This window comes from Tyto alba, unplaced genomic scaffold (assembly GCF_018691265.1).
Source record: "Tyto alba isolate M040663 unplaced genomic scaffold, T.alba_DEE_v4.0 Super-Scaffold_46, whole genome shotgun sequence".
NCBI classification, from domain to species: Eukaryota; Metazoa; Chordata; class Aves; order Strigiformes; family Tytonidae; genus Tyto; species Tyto alba.
In genome coordinates, this window is record NW_024881322.1 from 16,252,149 (window position 1) to 16,268,291 (window position 16,143).

At 41.0% G+C, this 16,143-nt stretch overlaps 1 protein-coding gene across 4 annotated transcripts in view; it reads right to left on the minus strand.

The window, feature by feature from the left end:
- The window catches only part of TPK1 (thiamin pyrophosphokinase 1), a 327,111-nt gene that overhangs the window by 107,342 nt on the left and 203,626 nt on the right, over positions 1 to 16,143 (minus strand). For all 4 annotated transcript variants that reach the window (XM_042806372.1, XM_042806374.1, XM_042806375.1 and 1 more), the window contains one exon: positions 1,570 to 1,716. In XM_042806372.1, the coding sequence (XP_042662306.1) occupies positions 1,570 to 1,716 (147 nt within the window). The remainder of the gene's footprint in view (positions 1 to 1,569; positions 1,717 to 16,143) is intronic.

Genomic DNA, 16,143 nt, shown 5'->3' on the forward strand with positions numbered 1-16,143 from the left:
ACAGAAACAGCCTGAAGTTACAGAAGTCAGGTACTGGCAGTGCAGACTGACAGCCAGGAGTGGCAGAACAAATAATATCCTGTGGAACAATCCCCATCAACAAAAAAAAAGTATCAAATGCTTCTCATACAGCAGTATTAAAAACAGAACATAAAGAAGTTTCCAGCAAGCCTAAACAATTAGCAACCTCCTATTTCTATTTAAATGCACAGATCATGAATTTATTTCAAGTTGCAAAGGGTTTAATTATTCATTGAAGACTCTTCTGAAAGCAACCTTAGGCATGGCATTTTAAAGCCACTTATGGAGAAGATAAATGAAAACAATTAGAAGTCTTTCCAGTCCAAGTAAGTGTTTTGTAAGCTAAAATTGGAATTCTCCACCTTATTTCAGCTTTTCAGTATGTTCTTAAAAATATCCTAAAATTGGGTTACAGTGGTCAGTGAAGTACTGCACCCACAGATCAATCACAAGCGAGTTACTCCTCACTTTCAGACTTTAACCACAGTTATCCTTTAGCCCTCTTTCCCCCTTGCTCTGCTGCATCTACCCATTCAACTGTGCAACTAATGATCAGAGTCACTCCTCGTCATAGTGGCAAATAAGCTCCTGTGCCTACTACCCTTCCTGCAGACACTGTGCTTCAAAGTTGTTAATACAGCATCTGCCCCTGTGGATTTAAATCTATAATCGCATAGAACCTCATTAATGCTTTTCTCAAGTTACAGTGAAGCACGTGTGGTGCAGGATTTTGTTAAATTTATCTGTGAATGCTATTTATTTTAATGAAATAAGCTTTCCAAGATAAAATGGGAAAGTTAGTTAAACTTCTAGAAACCCTGACATCAAGGAAAGATATTTCCAAACAAATAAATGAATCACTGTTACAGAAGATTCTTGATGCTTACATTTGCCTTTAATTTAAATCTCAGAAGCAGAAGATCAGCAACATCTTTTGTGTGTGTTGGTTTATGAATCAATAAATAGAATAACAGACCTGAAAAACCACAAAAATAACACATCTTAAATAAATTCCCTTGTTGATGCTAGCTGGATTCCCATCATAGTGAACTGCACCACTCAGACCACATAAGAGCTCTGCCTGATGTGTTTGTCAGGAACTCCCTAATATTCCCATCTTACACCTTTCTTTTGTTCTTCTTACTGCAGACATCCTTACTGCTAGTCAATGTGCAAAAGGGCTGTGTCCTAAATTTAAACTTACTTACTGGAATCTAATTAAAATGCGGTTTCCCTTTTTTTTTTTTTTTTTTTCCCATTTACAATCAAAATCCTGTGTTTACTGAAATTCAGTTTTCATACCTTCTGGATTTCTACATTCCTCCTCTTTTAAATAAATCTATCCTGAACAAATTAAACACAATCTTTTCCTAGACAGGAACGCAGAGCCCATCATTTTCTGTCCATTTCTCTGCAATAAATTTTATATTTAGGTTCTGAGCCTACAGATTACAATTAAGAAACCAAGCATTTAATGGTGCAACACCTACAGGGTCGGGCTGAGGGGAATGTCAGTTTTATTATGAAGTAACTTTTCACAGCACTTACAGGTTGAAGCAGGTAAATCAGCGAGCAGTCCTGGATAACAATGACTGGAAAAGGAGTGATATTTGTTGCATGAAAAAGCGTCTCCACTGATGCCATTATTTGGTCAAAGCGTCCTCCAAGTCCGCCCAAAGTCACAATCACATCAATCTAAAAGATAAAACAAAAACAGTCACCAAGAAAACTTTCAGGCATGATCTCTAGACCCTAAACATCATCAATAAAATCACTTCTGGAAAAAAAAAAAAAAATGGAAAAAATAACTACTGACTATACAAAAGCGAATGTCAAATACAGTCATTTACTTCCATTACCAATAAATACCATTATGTGATTTTTGAGGGTGAGTATTACAGCTCAGTAAATTCATGGCAAACATGTGGTACGTTTAAAAAGGACATAACTGTTCTCCCTAAAATACAGGCCAGTCTTTGTAGGTAGTTATCTATCTGACCTGAATATATAAAGTCTAGGATATATCACTCCACATCTAAGCTCCTCGGCTAAGAGTGGTATATCTGATCCTTCGTATCCCCAGATCTTAAAATAATTTCAGTATTATCCTCACAGCTTACAGTGCAAATAACGGAAATTTCAGGTGAAGGACATTATCCGCCGCGCTCATTCCTGCCACACAGCACTTTAAGGTACAAGCAATCCCACTCAGAGGCTGGCTCCACTCAAGACTAAAAGCAGTACTGCAGTAGGAGGTTCCACGAGTGGGACGCCCACCCCCAGGTGCCAGGGCCGGGGGCAGGAGCTCCCCAGGGGCAAACCCGCAGAGAGCATCGCCTGACCGCGTGCAGCAGGTCACCAAGTCCGGCTGCTGCTCCGTCCCCTCACACTCCATCAGGACTCTGAACACTTTGCACCCTATAAGCAGAAAGGGAGTATTTAAAAGCCTTGGTTAAGAGCTTTTGGGTCCTCGGATAAAAGGTCACCGAGTGCAAAGTATTATTATTATTACTTCCATAATGTGGATCTGTTATGTTCCATAATTGTATTTTAAAAAGATACCACTGAGTAAGTCATATCTAGAGTCTGAACACATTGCAGCTCTGAAGTCTTTAGAAGCTGCTTTGATAATGGCCATCTGGTGAAGTTTCCAACTTTATAGGGCTTAAGTCTATGGCTACTGTGATTACATGAAGTTTTACTCCACCCAGGAGCCATATAATGGTGCTCTGTGTATCTGGAATGATGTATTAATAGTATCAGATTCTATTTTTATTACCAGGGCTAGGGCTTTACGATACGGTTGAATATTGGTTTGCATGAAAATTAAGCTCTCTTCCTTTTGGTGAAGAATTATACCATCTTTCTCATCACCACCAGGAAAATACTCGAGAAGCCAGAATGGATCAATATAACACATTATAATTAGCAGCAAACACTGAAACAAAAAAATCTATTCTTATACTGCAGACAGCATGTATTTTCTGTGCGGGTTACAGATCACACAGACCTAACATACAACCAACAGAATCTGAATGGTAGGAAAATCTATCCTTAAACAGGAGACAAAACAGCAAAAGGTAAAAACCATATGTGTTCCCAGCTAAGCCATAATACATTTTCCATTTTATTGATCCTAGTGTAGAAACAAAAGTACTTTTGTTTCACTGGTGATGCCTGTGACTTAAAAGACTGGATCAATTATCTGAAAATAATACTACTAAAAAAACCCACCAACACCAGTTCCCTACCAGACAACCAGCAGTAAAAGTGCCCCTCACCCCAATAGAGGCCATGGGAAAAATTTGCTACATTAACCTGGAACCACAGTGAAGTTGAGGGGGCTTTGCAAAGGATCAGAATCCACACAGTGTGTTTTGTTTCTTGTGAGCACTGGGACTGAAGCTTAAATATTAGCCTAACCTAGACGAGCCTTCAGAAAGCTGACCAACTACTGCAGTTTTGGAGTATATATGTCTCACCATACATGAACTTATTCGCTTTGGCTTTGGTGTTTTCTAAAGCTTAGAAGGTAAGAATGAAGGAAACACAGAGTTATCTCTGACTTGTAATTAAAATGATGAACAACGTTCTGAATGTGTCTTTTCTCCTTTGTAAAACTGCCAGTATGTCAGAAAAGTCCTGCTCTGCTATTCACATGCATACTTACTGTGAAGTACAGGACCTATCTCAAACAATGAAGTGCTCAGTGACTGCATCTTTTTGTGACAGAGATTGCCAGAGTACTACAAGTTGAAGAAAAACATAACAAAAAAATACTTCTGTATTTCCAAGTATGACAGAAGTGATCCTGAAGTCCTATTCCTTATTCAATAGCAACAGTGCAGTGATCTTGTCGGTTGGTTCTCAAAAAGTAAGAAAATAAAATCAAACTAGCAGTAGGGTTAGTTCTGTTGAAAAGGCATTCGTAAAACAGCGGTTTGGGGTTGTGGCGTGCTGAAAAGGGAATACAGCTATTCTTCAGGGTTTGCATGGATTCTGAAAATGAAAAACTCAAGTATATGACAGGTACGCAAACAAACCCAGCTGGAGTATGAGAAGAGCAGGCAGAGAGAGAAACTAAAATTCTGCAATTCTGTGATGGTTGACAGTCCTGCCTTTCACTGAACAGTTATGGCAGCAGTGACAAGCATTCCAGGCACTGTAGGACTTTCAGAGCCTCTATTTGAAGTTCTAGGTATACGCACTTTATTTAACTGTTGTGGTTTAGGCCTGGTTGGCAGCCAACCACAATGCAGCAGCTCTCTCTCCCTTCCCCTCCGGCAATGGGAAGGGACAGAGAGCCAGGCTTGGGGTTCGAGATAGGACTGGGATGGGGAAATATCCCCCTTTTATGATCATGAGCAAAAGGCAGACTCGTTAGGGGAAGAAAAAAAGAACATACATTTATTACAGACACTAACAACACATAACAGAGTAGGACAGTGAGAAGCATTGCCACATCTTGAGAACACCTTCCCCCCACCCCTCCCTTCTTCCCAGGCTCAGCTCTGCTCCCGATATCTCTCCCTCCTCCCCCAGTGGCGCAGGGGCAGGGAATGGGGGGTGCAGGCAGTGCTGCCACTTCCTTCATCTTCGGTGAGGGGAGTGTCCGAAACTTGTTCCTCCTGCTCCATCAGTGGTCCCCCTCTCACAGCAGACAGTCCTCCACAAACTTTCTCTGACATGAGTCCCTCCCATGGGCCGCAGCGTTCCCCACACTGCTCCGTCATGGGTCACTAAATTCCTCCGACTGGATTCCCTCCCACGGCTGCAGCCCTTCCCGAGCTGCTCCGGCGTGGGACTCCCCCGCATGCTGCAATCCTCCCAGCACTGAATTACAGCAGCGGGGCTGCCTTTTCCCATGAGACCCCGGCCTTCTTCAGGCACAGAACCTTGATTATTCCGAGCAGGAGCAAGAGGCCACAAATCAATGTCTGCTCCACCACTAGATCTCCATGGGTGGCAGGGGGGGGCCGCCCTGCCAGTCTCCCCACAGGATACAGGGGGGTCTCTGCTCTGGCACACCTCCCCCCTCCTTTCTTCCTCCAGTTCCTCCACTGACCTTGGTGTTCATGCAGCTGCAGCAACTCCTCCTCACAAGTCCCACTGCCCGTCACCACGTCCCTTCTTAAACACGTTATCGCAGAGGCGCAGCCTGATTGGCTCAATTTCCCAAACAGAAGTGGAGCTGACGTGGAGCTGGGGGAGCTTCGAGAAACTTCTCACAGGGGGCCGCCCTGTTAGCCCCTGCCACCAAAAAACTCCACCACTCACTCAACCCAGGACATTAACAAAACCACAAAGGTGCTAAGTCCAACAAAAACCTCAAGGCCCTTTTCATCCTAAAGCTATCATCTCAGTTAAAAAAAAAATACCACAACACAAAAATCACAAACTAACAAAACAATCCATTCCTTCCCTGCAATCACTGCTCCTCTTGCTCTGCCAAGCACTTAAGAAAATGGATGTGCCATGAGAGTACCTACACGGCTCTTGGTCATTCTAGAACCTAAGACAAAGTGAATACCAAAGCACAGGACATTTCTATATTCCCACACTACAGACAGGAGAGGCCATTCATTTTTCAACTATGATTTCCTGTATAACACAGGCTACAGAATTATGCTGTTACTGCTAATCAGCCCAGCAGGTAGCATTTGACTAATACATTGTACTTCAGCTGAAACGTCAATGCTTCACTTAAATGTCCTGGCACCAGCCCTTTTACACAATTTGTTTTCACACAGTGTCATTCATTTCCTGAAAAAAGGATATAAAATCCTAAGTAACTACAAAGAATAGCTTAGATCATTGCACGCACAGTGCAGAGAGCACTGCCCTCTCTTAGGCTATCTATAACCTGACTTAAACATCTTGAACAGCATCTTTAAAGGCTATCTTAGAAAGAGCTGAAGATCTAAGGGTGGAATTCAGTCATCTTTAAATGACACACTTACATTAGCATGTCTTGAAAGAGTTTTAGGAATCACCAGCAAACAGCAGGGCAGTTAAAAGGAAAAGGGAAGCGTAAAGACGTTGTGCTGGCAATTCAGGGTTGCATTTCTTCCTTCTCCCCTAAGCTGTAATTTGGAGGGTGCAGGAGCCAAGGGGAGCCGAGGCTGCCACCACAGCAGAATGAAGTTGCTCAGGTTCCTGCTGCCACTCTCGCAGAGGCTACTGAAATGGACAGCTCAAACCACAACAGCAGCCTTGCTGAACACTATCTTTCTGTGAAAATTGGTCCAGATGACATTCCTCTTTCTGGTATGGATGGGCTAAATACAAATATTTTCACTATGAGATTGAGGAGTACGTATTTAAGGAGAGGGGTGAAAGGACACAGGAGGCTGGGAACTGCCTGGGGTGAGTCAAAAGAGTGCAATATCTACCTTTGTTATGTCAGCTTCGCCAGGACAGCTAAGAGCTAAGTCCGAGGCTCAAACTGACAGCAAAGGGTGTCCATTCTTTTCAAAACTGTGCTCATTATCTCCGATAAGAAATCCTCTCCCCAGGGTATGGGTAAAGGCTCTGGGCAGACAACTCAAAGGACTTTCCTCCACAGGAGCCCAGTTTCAGCCAGACAACTTGCAAACAAACACGCTTAAATCTCAGAGAGGTGGGTAGGTGAGAGGGAACACATTTACTGACAACAGCCGGCAGTACTGAATGAACTGCGAAAAAAATCTCCCCTGAAGGAAAAAGGGAAGGCAACAGTAATCAAGATGCCATGAATAAACCTCCCTCCCTCTGAGACCATCCACTGCTAATACCCAAGATATTTCTATGCCAGTTACAGGTCAGACATTGTACCTGATTTGAACACAGCTGGCCTTCTATCACCTTCTCACTTCACTGACATCTTTTCACTTTTCACTTTCTTAATTTCCTACCATTTATAAGCCCATTCCTTTAATATAAAATTTTGGAGGAATATGATATAGAGAATAAAATTATTGTAGTAACATGCATAGTATGCTGAAGTATATTATATACTGAGATACTGTATATTGAAGTATATTATATGCCAAAAAGCAAACAACTAAGTAGTAGTGTGAATGCTACATTTATTATTGCTTTATCATTTTGACACTTTATCAATCTTGACCACTTTACAAGAAATGTGTTTTTTTTTTCCTAAGGCATTTTTGTCAACACAGAATGTGGTTTGAAAATCCGGATATATCCTTTCTGGTCTCTGCATCAGCTTCAGTACTGAAGACTTTAAAACACAGCAAGCACTTTCCTTGATAATAGATGAGCCAGACTAGATATCACCTCATTCTCCCGTAGCTGTATTAGAGCTCTTGTGCCGGCCAGATCACAGTAATTTTTTTATATCATCCACAAAACTGCAATGTAAATTTAATGAACTATTAAAATCCCACAACCCGATGCTGAATATATAGCAAGATATTGTCCATTTTAGTTGATTATACTGGCTCTCTAGTTCAGTGTTTTACATAAAAGGTATGGTGTTCATTGCCTATGGGAATCATAGGCCCAGCCACACAGCAGCATCTGAACTTTGCTCATGTAGAATCCTCTTCACTCTGGCTGGAACTTGCTCCTTGCTTCAGCCACCTGACTCTTCATGGGAATAAGAGCTCTCAGCCGACGGCTGCAATCCTGTCGCTGTACCTGAGATGATTACCTTCAATCAGCTTCATTGCTGCCTCACTGATTCCATTAATCTTTACATTATACTGTTCCAGCTCCTTCACAAAGCATTTCTTGCTTCTTATGTTCGCTTTCTTACATTTTTACCCAAGTGCTTTCTCTACTTGTAATGCTTTTTATTTCAAATAAGAGGTTAATTCTTCCCGCTAATGACAATAAACATGCAAGCAGATTGCATTTTTCTGCTTAAAACAAGGAACATGTACGATGGTAAAACGGAAAAGGGAAAGAATCTCCAAATCCAGTCATAGATTTGAGTAGCCTGGAAACATTTTCATCTTGGTTCTACTATTGACTTGTGTTTACATCTCTAGTTAAATTACTTGATTTCAGTGCTTTGGCTTTGCTTTCTCCTGCAGGTAAATGGAACATCTGAGGGTGTATACAACATCATCTGGCATAAATTTTGTGGAACATAAACTTCATAACCATCTACTTTATTATTTCTTACTTACATAAACCTAATCTACAAAATCCACATGAACTGCTGGACCCCAAGCATTCTGAATTTGACTGCTTGCTCTTGTGCTGAATATTCTCTTGTGACCTTGATCTAACAGCCCTCCCTGTGCCTCGGGTAGAGCAGGGACAGCAGTGACTGCCTCTCTGATACTGCTGGTCAGCTGGAGCACAGCTCTACAATTCGTCCTGCGTGTGAGATCAGGGTCACTGGGGTTCCTTATTGCCTCAGATTTTCTGGGTGAAGGGCTTGTCCCTACTCCAGACTGTTATTGTGCTGTTCTGAGTAGGCAAAAGTACACTAAAACTCTTAGAGCAATCTGCTCACTGAGGCTTTAGAGGAAAATGTGTGCTGGTTTTGAACCTGACACATTTATTCTGTACATGAACAAGGATTCCAGGACTATCAACCACGTGTCTTCTGCAAAATCACAAAATCTCCCTGTCTTTTAAAACTGTATGAAAAGACATTCACAAGCATAAGGCTAACCTTTCTGTTCCCACAGCTGAACCACTGCAATTCACAGTGTGTACTGTGGCATCACTCCCATGGAAATGTAAAACCAACCACTGTAAACTATCATATCCCTAAGAAAGCAAGCCCTGGATTTCTACTAGCAGCTATGCAAGAGGCCCTCAAAAGATTATGCTAAAATGGTCTAGAAAATCTCTTTAATGATCTCATATTCACTCGCATCTAGTGCCAAAAGCTGTGTTTGGCACATGCTGTGTTTTTATTCTCTTCGTGTACTGCCTTCAGGAGTAAAAAAAGGGAAACTAAACTAACTAAAAACTCCCATCAATGAACAACTCAAGGGAGGAAAAAAAGTGATCCTATCTTCTGCAGGAGCATTTGTTTGTTGTGAGCTTTGTATTTCACACTGCACTTAACTCTGACTGTCAGTCCTTACTGAAGTAGCCTTCCTCCCACTCTGTCCAACGCGTTTCGCAGGTAAACGCCGTCCTGCCATGGTCAGCAGGTGAGAAGGGCACTGCACAGGGAAGAGGGTCTTTGCTGCGACGACCCACCCTAAAAGCCTCCGCTATTCCCCCAAGGGATACACCTCATGATCCAGATCAGGGAGCTTTGCCTGGACCGTGGCTCCTGCTGCAGTTTGCTGGCAGAGAGACATTCTTGTACAAGAAGGTCCCTGGCTACGCATGACCTGATGGATCAGAGACACTTAATTTCTGCCTGCAAGCCCACAAACAGGGTATATATATCCCAGGACACATATCAATGACAGTGTGTACACCTTTCCAGGCCTTCAGGAGTTCTGACAACTTCTCTTTGACTTCCTTTGCAGTCCTGTGGTGGGTTGACCTTAGCCGGCAGTCAGGCACCCACCCGGCCGCTCTCTCACTCCCCCTCCCCAACAGGACAGGGTGAGAAAATAAGATGAAAAAGCTCATGGGTCAAGACAAGGACAAGGAGATCATTAATTACCAATTACCATCACAGGCAAACCAGACCCAGCTTGGGAAAAATTAATTTAACGTATTGCCAGTTAAAAATCAAGTTAGGGAGGAAAAGACAGACAAAACTAAAACCAGTTTTCCACCACTCCTCTTTTTCCCCAGCTCAACTTCACTCCTTCATTCCTGACTCCCCTATCTCACCCTCCCCTGAGCAGTGTCGGGAAATGGGGGGCTGTGGTCAGCCCACAGCAGCTCCTCCCCGCTTCCCCCCGCCCCGGCACGGCCTCCCCACGGGCCGAGCTCCCTCGGGGGACACCCACTCGCCCCGGCCGGGTGGTTTTGTTACAGCTCCTGCCTCGATGCTGGCCCGGGGTAGATTTTCCATAGCCAAGGGTCACTGTATGAAACACTCTGCCAGCAGCCCACATGGACAGAGAAAGACAACTTCAACACTATGGGAGGTGAGATCTTTTCCCATGGCTTCCTTAAACTGGATGCGTCTTTTCTTTAAAAGTAATTTTCTGCCTATTTTTACTTCCATTCTGTCACGTTACACTTAGCTATCAAATTTTAAGGAAAGAATCACAGATTTTTAAGGGAAAACATTCCATACAAAATACAGAACAGGAAATTTAAAAATCTCCATTTCCGTTAAAGGGAGATACTATTTTTTTACTTCATCTGAATAAGAGATAATGGCTCAGGCGCTTTCCCTGCATATCTTAACATTTAGCAATGAAGTCTGCATAAAAGACGCCACAAATAATGCAGAGCTGTAGGGCATCCTCACTCTCTTGCAGCAGCATCGCAGAGGAGATAATGGTGAAAGAGGCATTTGTGCCTAACTAGGATGAGACATTAGCTCTGCTATTTAAAAAGTTTAAACATGGGTTCACACAGGTCTGAAGATCTCCCGATAGGTCCCAACAGAACAGTAATATTTTCAGCTGGTCTGAACATTAATCTTCATGATGAACAAGGGGATAATAGCCTGTCCTATTATACTCACGGGACAGATATAAGACCTGAAACTAAAGACAGAAAATTTTTCCCGTGTCTCGCAGGCCCTATTCTGCAAATGGTTCCTCTTTTGAGTGATTTCACTGAATACCTGGGCAGTACAGAATTTTTTTTTTTTTTTCAATGGGAGTGCAGATTTGCAGAAAGAAGTCTTGAATTTACACATTTGTTTCTAAGAGGCTGGAGATATTCTTGTATTGAAGGAAGTAGGTTAGGATCTTGGATGCCAATTTTCCTTTTCAGAGTAGGTTCAGTATTTATAGCAGGTAAGCTAAACATAGCCTGAACAATGTCAGCTTACACCCATTACAGAATCTATTTTATTTTTCTACACTGTCCCTTAGACCATATAAATTTAGCCATGCACTTAAAAAGAAATGAAGCATGATTTCTTAAACTGGAAGCACTTGTGAAGCTGTAAACATTTTATGCTCGCATTTAATTTGCACAAAATATTGAGCTCTAATTGTTCAGTGCTTAGTTGCTCAGTTGTTTAAAAGGGAAGCTCAATGAGTTCTTTAGGCAAGCTGAAGAGACCATCCCCCGAGTCTCCTGCATAGCAGTGACAAAGACAAATTAAAAGTTTAAAATAATAAAGAAGAACAGCTTGAGCATCAGAACCAGCGAAGCCTGGTTGCCACTCATGTGCTCTGCTGTGAAGACCCTTCAGTCCCTCACTCTTGAGCTTGTGCTACTGCCTTTTTTACAGGGGGAATAGTGTAGGGGCTTTTTAAGAATTACCAGTCTGCCTCATCTTCACAATATTTGTAAAGAGTTAAATTACTGTAAGCCCCCCTGCCCTTTCTTGAACACAGCTGGTGTCAGCAAGAGGTCCAGAGTTAAAGGTCAGGGAAAGCCAAATGACTGCAGAAGACAGTGAGGCCTCAACACTAAGGGCTAAACCATTTCTATGTAGCACTAGCCACATACTTTTACTCTGCAACAGTCTTAACACCTTCCTCCCCGCTCCATCCCCAATACTCCTTTCTGGGTAAGGAAAAGAAAAAAAGAGAAAGACCCACCACAGCTTCAAAAATATTTAATCAATATTACAATTTCACTGTTTCTCTTGACTGTTCAAAGGCCATACAATATTAGAAAAAGGGGGAAAATGTCACGGGGAAAAACCCCACAAACAATAAAACTGGTAAGGAAGCATTCTTATACACACCACTTAGGTGGGTTGATGCCCACAGGTATACTGGAACAGGTAGACAGCCTGTTTCCTTCACGTGAAATTAGGGTGTTTCTCTTTGGGAACGGGTAAGTTCTGATATCCTGTATTACAATAAATTGTACTTTGCAATACCTTTACAATGGGAAGCCTTAAAATAATTCAACGGTTAGATACTGCATTTCTGGAAAGTGGATTTGGACCTAAGAGTCAAAACAGTCAGCACTGAAGGATCTGTCTGTACATCCTATAATGGAGAGGGATTTACTCCTGTTGAAAGGTATTATGAAATTCTACATTTTAGAAATGGGAGGTAGCAGGAAACATTTTAAATCCATTTGTTTCTTTCTGATAGGAAAGGTTTATGAAGATGATTACTATTAATAACTCATGACAATCTTTTGATACAGCACTTGACAGCATAGAAACTTTTTCATTACACATATTTAATTTTCCCTAAAATATATCTCATTTGCATTTTCTATTATCCTCCTGTGAGGCATTAAGAAGAAAAACTCAACAGTGTCACCAAAATTGAACAGGTTCATTCTTAGCCCTGCCTCTAATATGGAATTTGGAAATAAAGCCACAAACTTCAGGGTCCTTGTAAAAGCTTCACACTCCAGCTCCATGACAGCTTTGGTATCTTCCAGACTGCCTCTCCCCCTGTTTATGGTATTTAGCTACTTCCTTGTTCCCAAATCCTGCTAATAGCCTGTCCTCATTCCTAGCTTTCCTTTAAAAAACATTCCTGCTACTGTTCTGGGTCCCCAAAAGTTTTCAGGAATGAAAACAAATAGTGATCTGTCATGAAATTACCAACGACTAATGTGCACAGCAAAACTGCAATTCAGTCAAGAACTGAAGCTGATATATTTACTGTTACAAAGATGTCATGTCAAGAGGAATAACCTCAACTGATAGACAAAACCACAGCTAAGCCAAACAGAGCCCAATACTTGGAATAATTATACCCTTTCTACATGGGACTGCTCTTTATGTAAAACATTATTATCTTTTAAACTATTTTCTGATTTTTGTTTTAGAGTATTTTCTGTTTTCCTTTGGGGTCTTTTTCTTCGTGAAAAGACAAACCAGAGAGTGCTTAATAAACACTGCATAGCTGAAGGTGGTACACGAGCAGCACTTCACTGTCTTCTCTTCAGCACTTTATAAACCCAGGACTTCACTAATATTATGTTTAGTTTAGCCTCCCTCTACAGAAAAGTAAGTGGACTGATTTGACACTTTCTTTAAAAGGGCAAAGGGAAGAATGCTTGCATTCACTTAAAAGAAGTAATATCCTAGACTGCTGATAGATTGCACCTTTAAAGTGTAATTTTAAAATGGAAATGTTAGTATAGTATCCATTTACTGCAAAGGGTTTTTAGGAAGAGTTGGTTTGGATTTTTTCAGTTTTTCATATTGACACTGATGCTTTTATCAATTTAAATACGCTAACATTAAACCGCTAAAAGGCATGTAGGTTTCAATAAAATTCTTTTTTTATATCTTCAGCCCATATAACCAAATGAGCTGCTTTAACTTTTTTTTAAGCAGAAAAGATAATAAAGTTAAATGAAAAGTCCCAGCGCTTACTTTTAAGACTAAATGGTATTTTAGATGAAACAGTTAAAGAAAGCAGAGTTTGTAACTCTGAGATAAAAATAATGGCTTAAATCTATCTTTACATTGTGAGGATTTTTCTTGGAGCTGCATAATTAATAAACACACTTCCACTTCTCAGTGGGGTCAGCTGCTATGAACTGCCTGTGAGTCAGATCAGGGACACTGTTATGGGAAGAGCACTTGAGGAACACTGGGAATTGGAGGATCGTCCCCAACTGTACCACTAGCAGGCTGGGAGACTGTGGACAAGCTGCTTCTGTACCTCTGTTTTCTGATCTGTAAATCGAAGATAATAATGCCCACTTTTAATGCAAGGTCTGTTGATCTCTAAATAAGAGATATTGTAAGCATGCCTATCATTTTGCCAGTTCAGTTGGTTTCTTGAAATAGGTTGTGTTACATGAGAGAAAATTAAGAACAGAAAGTAGTGCCAGACAGAAATTACTGTAAATAAGTTCACTTGAAGGTCTTGTAATGAAGAAGCAAAAGTACCCACATAACCACAGAATCAATAAAATAGTGATGAAAGCAGTAAAGCAAAATGTGCACACCAAAGTGTTCAATAGACCATAAGTAACGTAAAAGAAACACATGGCAGAAATAAAGACAGTTATTAAGACATTAAAAAAACATCACATAGGGCCAGGAAGGTACACTGCCAGAAGATTCATGCGTTTATATACATATATGCAAGTGCAGGTGTGCACACACATATTCACAGTCATGCAGAAAGAGAAAGAGAAATATCTAACAGCGTTTAAGTTGGAAAGAAACTTCAGGAGTCAAATTCTGCTGGTGGTACTTCACCGCTTCACCCATCCAATACAGTGCAAGTCACAAATGAATTAGGGCTGTGGAGAGGGAAAATTAAGACTGATTCTAGCTTGCACATATAAAGGGTACTGCTTGTTCTAACATTCACTGCAGTATGTAATTATAAATACATATAATTAGTTGACACAGATATCATAAAATGACCCCAATGCTGCTTTCTGCATGATTGGGCTATGCAACCAAAATATGCAATGTAAACCAGAAAGGAATGACCCTAAGGATTCAGAAACTATTCTAAGAGCTTTTATTTGAGACATAAGGAAAAAAGCAGTTATGAATTTGGCTAATTATTCTAGAAGACAAAATTACTGCTATTTATACCGAACAAGGAGTTCAAGAACTAACAAGGTGTTTTCTCTCCCAGATTTGTGTCTCAGTTAACTGCCAACTCTAACTGCATTTTTCCTTGTGGTAAAGGCATGTCTAAGGCCTCTTCTCAAACTGAATTCTCCAACAACCAGTAAAATCTAAACTAATTTTGCAGCCTTCACTCCAGCGGGGGCACTGAGTGCCTATCTCACCTTCCCTCCCACTCAGGTGACCTCTAAAGCAAGCTGTTCGACACGATTATCCTTCAGTACTCTATTCTTCTGTTCAAATTATTTGTTCAAAAGCTCTTTGAGTGAGCAGGAGGGAACAGAAGGAGGACAGTGGAGATGCAGAGACATGGCAAGTGAATTGCACAAACTTAAATTCTTTGGAACAAAATATTGCCGCCATACATTCATGTGAGCTCAGAAACCTCCTTGACATAGAACTTCTATAGAGGTGACTGATAGATCAGAGTAGGAATTCTACCCATTCAGTATAGCATATAAATGATAACTTACTCTCTAACCAACAGAGGAACATATGTTTCAAATAACTCTGCTCCTCACAGTTGAATTTCATCCAGATAAACTATGTCACAGGACTGTAGATCCATGATACACATTGAATGTAATTAATTTACTAGCTTAACATACTGCTACCCAGAAAGAGCAGCAAACACAGCATGACTGTGGTATCTTTTTTATTTTTTTTTTTAAGATACTAAATAGATACTTCCCTTTTTTTGTAACTTCAACTATAAATCATGGGGAAACACATTTGTAGGGTCTCTTTGTCAAAGTCTTCTTTGACAAGTGCCCTGGACAAGCCAGACAGAGTGGGTAAAAATCAAAGCTGGAGACATACATTCATTTCCTGGAACCAGGAAGACATATTCCACCTAGCTAATACTCTCAGTTAAAAGGAAAGTTTTTACGATATTTTTTCCAGAAGGTAAAAACCCCACATTGTGACACACAAGTTTGTACTTCAGGCCAAAAACGCAAATGCAGATGAAGAACCCCTTCTCTCTCTACTTCTACTTTTCAGACCCTGGACCTTCCTTTCTGGGTACTTTCTGTACCAGAACCTGTACCTGCGGGTACTTCCCAGGCGACCACAGAATTCAATGGCAGCTTTCTTCTCAAGAAGAAATTTGCATTATCCCCAAACATTTTAGATCTATGGCCTGAACAACCTGTTTTCTTACTACTTGACACTTTTTATGGCACAATGTTACCCATAACTACACCTAAATTAAGTGCAAATTTAGGTATTTAAAGAGGCTAGAGTTTCAGAGGAGACGAGCGGTTGCACCTATAAACTGAGGCCAGTATATGTTGCAAGTGCTCAGAATCTCTGTATTATTGAGGGACCACGCATCAAGCTAAGCACTGCATGATCAGGACATCCGGAAGAATCACCAAGCCTCTTATTAACAAATTATACCTAATGCTTCTGAAAAAAGGGCAAAGTGGAATCCAAACTAGTAATTTATAGAGTTGCAATGCAGTTTTGTGGTTCATTTCCTTACGTTTCACTTATTATTTGCCTAAGGTGAATCAATGGCTTCTTGAAACTCCTTATGACAGAAAATG